The sequence below is a fragment of the Pseudophryne corroboree genome, chromosome 2 (assembly GCF_028390025.1).
Source record: "Pseudophryne corroboree isolate aPseCor3 chromosome 2, aPseCor3.hap2, whole genome shotgun sequence".
Lineage (NCBI taxonomy): Eukaryota > Metazoa > Chordata > Amphibia > Anura > Myobatrachidae > Pseudophryne > Pseudophryne corroboree.
This window is the reverse complement of record NC_086445.1, coordinates 597,177,540-597,186,606: the sequence shown is the minus strand read 5'-3', so window position 1 is coordinate 597,186,606 and position 9,067 is coordinate 597,177,540. Positions and strand designations below refer to the sequence as shown.

General features: G+C 46.7%; 1 protein-coding gene across 5 annotated transcripts in view; it reads right to left on the bottom strand.

The window, feature by feature from the left end:
* Positions 1–1,624: 1,624 nt before the first annotated feature.
* KDF1 (keratinocyte differentiation factor 1) overlaps positions 1,625–9,067 on the bottom strand; it is a 161,922-nt gene continuing 154,479 nt past the window's right edge. For 4 of the 5 annotated variants that reach the window (XM_063954641.1, XM_063954642.1, XM_063954644.1 and 1 more), the window contains one exon: positions 1,625–2,125. In XM_063954641.1, coding sequence (XP_063810711.1) covers positions 2,043–2,125 — 83 coding nt within the window. In that variant the 3' untranslated portion in view covers positions 1,625–2,042. The remainder of the gene's footprint in view (positions 2,126–9,067) is intronic. The other variant, XM_063954643.1, reaches the window with a different exon arrangement.

Genomic DNA, 9,067 nt, shown 5'->3' with positions numbered 1-9,067 from the left:
CTACTTGTCCACCCATATGGATGAAGCATGACTGATCCTACACTGAAAAAAATTCTGCTCCTATGAAATCTGTTGTATGCTTTCATTATCAATCTTTGTCTGTAGTTTCCCTCTGTCAGCAGACACTCAGAACAAAGGGGCAGATGTATTGAGCCTGGAAAAGTGATAAAAGTAGAGATAAATGCAAGGTGATAATGCACTATGTAGCTCCAATATGTAAATGGACAGGAGCAGATTGGCTGCTGCGTTATCACCTTACACTTATCACTGCTTTATCACTTCTCCAGGCTTAATACATTTGACCAAAGTTTTTCATTTACTTGTGTTTCATTTATGAATGGTCCAGATAAACAATCATAACAAACAAGTGTAAGAATCTGAAAATGGTCTCATTCTATTACCATACTCCATTAAAGTTTTGTTATTCATGAATGTAGTACAGGTTAAGTCTCCCTTATCCAAAATGCTTGGGACCAGAGGTATTTTGGATATGGGATTTTTCCGTATTTTGGAATAATTGCATACCATAATGAGATATCATGGCGATGGGACCCAAGTCTAAGCACAGAATGCATTTATGTTTCATATACACCTTACACACACAGCCTGAAGGTCATTTTAGCCAATATTTTTTATAACTTTGTGCATTAAACAAAGTGTGTGTACATTCACACAATTCATTTATGTTTCATATGCACCTTATAGACACAGCCTGAAGGTCATTTAATACAATATTTTTAATAACTGTGTATTAAACAAAGTTTGCGTACATTGAGCCATCAGAAAACAAAGGTTTCACTATCTCACTCTCACTCAAAAAAGTCCGTATTTCTGAATATTTGGATATGGGATACTCAACCTGTATATGCATGTTTTCCTGAGGTAATGTCTATACAACCATCTATTTTTCTCTGACAGGAACATTTCCTACTTTACTGTGGAGTGCTTATTGAGTGTGTTTGATCATTTACATTTTATTTATATTTGTGGTAACTAATCCACGTCTTTCTGTATGTAGTGGTAGTAGCATATCTATAACATATTAAATTATGGTGTGCAGAAAGACTACCCTGAAGGTGATAGAACATTTCTGTTCCTTCTCTCATAGAATATTCTCAGAAGGGATTAAGAAATTTAAGATAGGTATACAGTGAGCGATATGTTGTCTGATCCAGCGGTTCGTACAGGCGTATTGTGCATATTGGGGCAGTGTGTATGCCCATCATGCGGATGCCCGCAGTTGCTGGTGATGTCAGGTTTGAGGTGCTGCACATCAAACCTGACGCTATTGCTAGCGTCCCGTAGTACAGTAATGAAAGACGGAACATACTCAATTCCATCCTTCATTAACATCGTTCCAGTGTGTACAGGCAGTTTGGGCTGTTTCGATGCTGGATTGAACGCCCATTGCTCAAGTATGTACCCCGCTTTTGGTCATAGTAGTCTTTCGATTGGTATCTGTGCCAGGATACTAGTTGTGATCTTATTGTGCATGAAATCTTATTGTCCCCTGTACTTTATTAAACTGTATTGGCGTCATGGTATTTTCACATCTGCTAGTGCCACCATGCAAAAGAATTATGACTGAATGACTATCCTGCCACATAATAAGATGCAAAGTCAGTTTTACTAATTACATATTTATATCATTATATACACATATAGATCATTCACAAGTTTCAAATGGTGACGTGTTGTCTTCATGTAACATCGGAGTAGAAAGCAACAACGCATTGAGAGTACAAAAGTGTCTTAAGAAAAAATGTCAGAGTGAGTGAATAACTCTCACTGTTTAAGATGTTGTTGACCCCATAGTCTGAAAAACCAAAAGAATATCTCTTTCATTTTATAAAGAAACATCAAATCGTGGCATGGCTGAAAAATAAATGTCTTACGCATTATAAATAGTCTCTAATCCACAAACCACCTTTAAAAACCAAGAAGCAATGTGCTGTGATGCACACACTTATTCCACAAAAATTCCTTGGCACAATCCTCATCACCCAGTGATCAGTGTACCCTGCAGAAACCAGTCCACAGCGTCAGCAGTAAACCTTCAGTAGAGGTGTGCCAGATGAATCTGTCTCCGTATCAGGCAGGGAATCATCTTTCAGGAAAGGAGACCCTACAGAAAATGGTGATATTAATGAATAAGTAACCCTATAAGAAATGATTATGTAACTATAGATCTATGTTGCAGTTCATCTCAGCAAATGTGAAAGCATTTAAATGAAATAGACATGAGAAATAAAATAAGATTTTAAACCTACCAGTAAATCTTTTTCTCCTAGTCCGTAGAGGATGCTGGGGACTCCGTAAGGACCATGGGGAATAGACGGGCTCCGCAGGAGACATGGGCACTAAAAAGAACTTTAGGTATGGGTGTGCACTGGCTCCTCCCTCTATGCCCCTCCTCCAGACCTCAGTTAGACAAACTGTGCCCAGAGGAGACGGACAGTACGAGGATAGGATTTTGTTAATCTAAGGGCAAGATTCATACCAGCCCACACCATCCACACCGTATAACATGGAATATACTAACCTGTTAACAGTATGAAACAAAACAGCATCAGCCCGAGACTGATCAAAACTGTAACATAACCCTTAAGTAAACAAAAACTATATACAAGACTGGCAGAATTTAGTCCGCACTTGGACGGGCGCCCAGCATCATCTACGGACTAGGAGAAAAAGATTTACCGGTAGGTTTAAAATCATATTTTCTCTTACGTCCTAGAGGATGCTGGGGACTCCGTAAGGACCATGGGGATTATACCAAAGCTCCAAAACGGGCGGGAGAGTGCGGATAACTCTGCAGCACCGAATGAGCAAACATGAGGTCCTCATCAGCCAGGGTATCAAACTTGTAGAATTTCGCAAAGGTGTTTGAACCCGACCAAGTCGCCGCTCGGCACAGCTATAAAGCCGAGACGCCTCGGGCAGCCGCCCAAGAAGAGCCCACCTTCCTAGTGGAATGGGCCTTTACTGAATTTGGTAACGGCAATCCAGCCGTAGAATGAGCTTGCTGAATCGTATTACAGATCCAGCGAGCAATAGTTTGCTTAGCAGCAGGAGCGCCAACCTTGTTGGCTGCATACAGGACAAACAGTGCCTCTGTATTCCTAACCTGAGCCGTTCAGGCTATATAAATTTTCAATGCCCTGACCACATCAAGGGACTCGGAATCCTCCAAGTCCCGCGTAGCCGCAGGCACCACAATAGGTTGGTTCATATGAAAAGAGGAAACCACCTTAGGCAAAAATTGAGGACGAGTCCGCAACTCAGCTCTATCCATATGGAAAATCAGATAGCGGCTTTGTCTCACAAAAGCCCCTAACTCAGATACTCGCCTTGCAGATGCCAAGGCAAACAACATGACCAACTTCCAAGTGAGATACTTTAAGTCCACCGTTTGAAGCGGCTCAAACCAGCGAGACTGAAGGAACCGCAACACCACGTTAAGGTCCCATGGTGCCACTGGAGGCACAAAAGGAGGCTGGATATGCAGCACTCCCTTCACAAAAAAGTCTGGACTTCTGGGAGAGAAGCCAATTCCTTCTGCAAGAAAATGGATAGGGCCGAAATCTGAACTTTAATGGAGCCTAATTTTAGGCCCAAATTCACTCCAGTCTGTAGGAAGTGAAGAAAGCGGCCCAGATGGAATTCTTCCGGAGGAGCATTCTTGGACTCACACCAAGACACATACTTCCTCCATATACGGTGATAATGTTTTGCTGTCACCTCCTTCCTAGCCTTTATCAGAGTAGGAATGACCTCATCCGGAATGCCCTTCTCAGCTGGGATAGCGGCATTCAACCGTCAAACGCAGCCGCGGTGAGTCTTGGAATAGACAAGGCCCCTGTTGCAACAGGTCCTCTCTGAGAGGAAGAGGCCATGGATCTTCTGTGAGCATTTCCTGCAGATCCGGATACCAGGCCCTTCGAGGCCAATCTGGAACAATGAGAATTGTCTGTACTCCTCTTCGTCTTTTGATTCTCAATATCTTTGAGATGAGAGGAAGAGGAAGGAACACATAGACCGACTGGAACACCCACGGTGTCACCAGGGCGTCCACTGCTACCGCCTGAGGGTCCCTTGACCTGGCGCAATACCTCGGAAGCTTCTTGTTGAGGCGTGACGCCATCATGTCTATTTGAGGCAGTCCCCACTGACTTGTAATCTCTGCAAAGACTTCCTGATGAAGTTCCCACTCTCCTGGATGTAGATCGTGTCTGCTGAGGAAGTATGCTTCCCAGTTGTCCACTCCCGGAATGAAGACTGCTGTCAAAGCGCTTACATGATTTTCCGCCCAGCGAAGAATCCTGGCGGCTCCTGCCATTGCCACTCTGCTCTTTGTTCCGCCTTGGCGGTTTACATGAGCCACTGCGGTGATGTTGTCTGACTGAATCAGAACCGGTAGGTCGCGAAGCAAATTTTCCGCTTGACGAAGGCCGTTATATATGGCCCTCAATTCCAGTACGTTGATGTGTAGACAAGCCTCCTGGCTTGACCACAGCCCTTGGAAGTTTCTTCCCTGTGTGACTGCTCCCCATCCTCGGAGGCTCACGTCCGTGGTTACCAGAACCCAGTCCTGAATGCCGAACTTGCGACCCTCTAGAAGGTGAGCACTCTGCAGCCACCACAGGAGAGATACCCTGGCCCTGGGGGACAGGCTGATCATCTGATGAATATGTAGATGTGACCCGGACCACTTGTCCAGAAAGTCCCACTGAAAAGAATCATGCCTGAAAGGGAAACTGGTCGTTGGAACCAACTGTGACTTTGGTAGATTGAGAATCCAGCCGTGCTGCTGCAACACCCTCAGAGAGTGATACACTGTTCAGCAACTGCTCTCTTGATCTCGCTTTTATTAGGAGATCGTCCAAGTATGGGATAATTGTGACTCCCTGCTTGCGCAGGAGCACCATCATTTCCGCCATTACCTTGGTGAAAACCCTTGGGGCCGTGGAAAGCCCAAACGGCAACGTCTGAAATTGGTAATGACAATCCTGTACAGAAAATCTCAGGAACGCCTGATGAGGAGGATATATGGAGACATGAAGGTAAGCATCCTTTTATGTCCAGGGACACCATATAATCCCCCCCCAGGCTGGCGATGACCGCTCTGAGCGATTCCAACTTAAACTTGCACCTTTTTAAGTATAGGTTTAAGGATTTTAAATTCAGAATGGGTCTGACCGAACCGTCCAGTTTCTGGACCACAAACGGGGTTGAGTAATAGCCCATCCCCTGCTGAAGCAGGGGAACTTTTACCACCACTTGTTGAAAACACAATTTTTGAATTGCATTTAAAACTATCTCCCTCTTTGGGGAAGAAGCCGGTAGGGCCGATTTGAAAAACCGGCGAGGAGGCACCTCTTCGAATTCCAGCTTGTAACCCTGGGAAACAATGTCTATCGCCCAGGGATCCACCTGTGATTGAACCCAGACGTGGCTGAAAAGTCAAAGACGTGCCCCCACTGGGGCGGACTCCCTCAGCAGAGCCCCAGCTTCATGCGGTGGATTTTCTAGAAGCCGGGGAGGACTTCTGCTCCTGGGAACTAGCTGTAGTTGGCAGCTTTTTCCCCCTGCTCTTACCTCTGGCAAGAAAGGAAGATCCCCGAACTCTCTTGGATATATGCGACCGAAAGGACTGCATCTGATAATGAGGCGTTTTCTTAGGCTGTGAGGAAACATAAGGCAAAAAAGTTGATTTACCCGCAGTAGCTGTGGAAACCAGGTCTGTGAGACCTTCCCCAAATAAGTCCTCACCCTTGGAAGTCAAAACCTCCTCCATATGCCTCTTCGAGTCGGCATCACCCGTCCATTGTCGGGTCCATAGGCTTCGCCTAGCAGAAATTGCCATAGCGTTGGCCCTGGAACCCAGTAGGCCAACGTCTCTCTGAGCATCTCTCATATATAGGACAGCATCCTTATTATGACCCAGTGTCAATAAAATGGTTTCCTTGTCCAGCGTATCAATATCAGCAGATAAGGTATCTGTCCATGCTGCAACAGCGCTACAAACCCAAGCCGACGCTATCGCCGGTCTGAGTAACGTACCAGTATGTGTGTAAATTGACTTCAAGGTAGTTTCCTGCCTGCGATCAGCAGGATCCTTGAGGGTTGCGGTATCTTGAGATGGCAGCGCTACCTTCTTGGATAAGCGTGTCAACGCTTTGTCCCCCCTTGGGGAGGATTCCCACCGTATCCTGTCCTTAGCCGGGAAAGGATACGCCATAAGAATCCTTTTGGGAATCTGCAGTTTCTTGTCTGGAGTTTCCCAAGCCCTTTCAAACAACTCGTTTAGCTCATGTGAAGGGGGAAAAGTAACCTGAGGCTTCTTTTCTTTAAATATGTGGACCCTCGTGTCAGGTACCGAGGGGTCATCTGTTATATGCAACACGTCTTTTATTGCAATAATCATATAATGAATACTTTTTGCCAACCTTAGCTGCAACTTCGCATCATCGTAGTCGACACTGGAGTCAGAATCCGTGTCGGTATCAGTGTCTAATACTTGGGATAGTGGGCGCTTTTGAGACCCAGACGGTCCCTGCGACATAGTGAAAGTCAGGGCTGGACTCCCTGTACATTCCCTGGACTCCGCTTTGTCCAGCCTTTTGTGTAATAAATTCACATTTGCATTTAAAACATTCCACATATCCAACCAGTCAGGTGTTGGCGTTGCCGACGGAGACACCACACTCATTTGCTCCACCTCCTCCCTAGAAGAGCCTTCCGCTTTAGACATGCCGACACACGCGTACCGACATCCCACACACTCAGGGAAATCTCTAATCTGGAGACAATTCCCCAACAAGGCCCTTTGGAGAGAGAGAGAGTATACCAGCACACACCCAGCGCCAATGACCCTGAAAAAAAAATCCCAGATATAAAGAGCGCTTTTTATTATATATATATATGCCGAATTATGTAACCCCCCCCCTCCCTAAAACCCTCTGTCACCGTGTTCAGCAGGGGATAGTCCGGGGAGCCAGCTTCTCAGCAGTGTGCTGTGGAGAAAATGGCGCTGGTTAGTGCTGAGGGATCAAGCTCCACCCCCTCAGCGGCGGGCTTCGGTCCCGCTCCATTTCTTTAAAAACTGGCGGGGGTTTTCTATATACAGCCCTCAGAGCCTATATATAATGTCTGGCCAGTCCTAGAGGTTTAAAATTGCTGCCCAGGGCGCCCCCCCTGCGCCCTGCACCCATCAGTGCCTGCCGTGTGCGTTGTGTGTGGGAGTAATGGCGCACAGCGTTACCTCAGCGAAGATCTCAAGTCTTCTGCCGCCTCTGAAGTCTTCTATCTTCTTATACTCACCCGGCTTCTATCTTCCGGCTCTGTGAGGAGGACGGCGGCGCGGCTCCGGGACGAACGGCGAGGGGAGACCTGCGTTCCGACTCCCTCTGGAGCTAATGGTGTCCACTAGCCTAAGAAGCAGAGCCTAGCATTTAAGTAGGTCTGCTTCTCTCTCCTCAGTCCCACGATGCAGGGAGCCTGTTGCCAGCAGGGCTCCCTGAAAATAAAAAACCTAACAAAATTCTTACTTTCAGAGAAACTCAGGAGAGCTCCCTGTAGTGCACCCAGTCTCCTCTGGGCACAGGATCTAACTGAGGTCTGGAGGAGGGGCATAGAGGGAGCAGCCAGTGCACACCCATACCTAAAAGTTCTTTTTAGTGCCCATGTCTCCTGCGGAGCCCATCTATTCCCCATGGTCCTTACAGGGTCCCCAGCATCCTCTAGGACGCAAGAGAAAATGGATATAAAATGTGATATATTAAAATAAGAATTTACTTACCGATAATTCTATTTCTCGTAGTCCGTAGTGGATGCTGGGGACTCCGTCAGGACCATGGGGATTAGCGGCTCCGCAGGAGACAGGGCACAAAAGTAAAAGCTTTAGGATCAGGTGGTGTGCACTGGCTCCTCCCCCTATGACCCTCCTCCAAGCCTCAGTTAGGATACTGTGCCCGGACGAGCGTACACAATAAGGAAGGATTTTGAATCCCGGGTAAGACTCATACCAGCCACACCAATCACACTGTACAACCTGTGATCTGAACCCAGTTAACAGCATGATAACAGCGGAGCATCTGAAAAGATGGCTCACAACAATAATAACCCGATTTTTGTAACAATAACTATGTACAAGTATTGCAGACAATCCGCACTTGGGATGGGCGCCCAGCATCCACTACGGACTACGAGAAATAGAATTATCGGTAAGTAAATTCTTATTTTCTCTGACGTCCTAAGTGGATGCTGGGGACTCCGTCAGGACCATGGGGATTATACCAAAGCTCCCAAACGGGCGGGAGAGTGCGGATGACTCTGCAGCACCGAATGAGAGAACTCCAGGTCCTCCTCAGTCAGGGTGTGCCCCTGACTAAGTATCAGCTCGGCAAAGTTGTAAAGCCGAGACCCCTCGGGCAGCCGCCCAAGATGAGCCCACCTTCCTTGTGGAATGGGCATTTACATATTTTGGCTGTGGCAGGCCTGCCACAGAATGTGCAAGCTGAATTGTACTACACATCCAACTAGCAATCGTCTGCTTAGAAGCAAGAGCACCCAGTTTGTTGGGTGCATACAGGATAACAGCAAGTCAGTTTTCCTGACTCCAGCCGTCCTGGAAACTATATTTTCAGGGCCCTGACAACATCTAGCAACTTGGAGTCCTCCAAGTCCCTAGTAGCCGCAGGTACCACAATAAGCTGGTTCGGGTGAAACACTGACACCACCTTAGGGAGAAACTGGGGATGAGTCCGCAGCTCTGCCCTGTCCGAATGGACAATCAGATATGGTCTTTTTTGAGACAAACGCCGCCAATTCTGACACTCGCCTGGCCGAGGCCAGGGCCAACAGCATGGTCACTTTCCCTGTGAGATATTTCAAATCCACAGATTTGAGCGGTTTAAACCAATGTGATTTTAGGAATCCCAGAACTACGTTGAGATCCCACAGTGCCACTGGAGGCACAAAAGGGGGTTGTATATGCAGTACTCCCTTGACAAACTTCTGGACTTCAGGAACTGAAGCCAATTCTTTTTGGAAGAAAATCGACAGG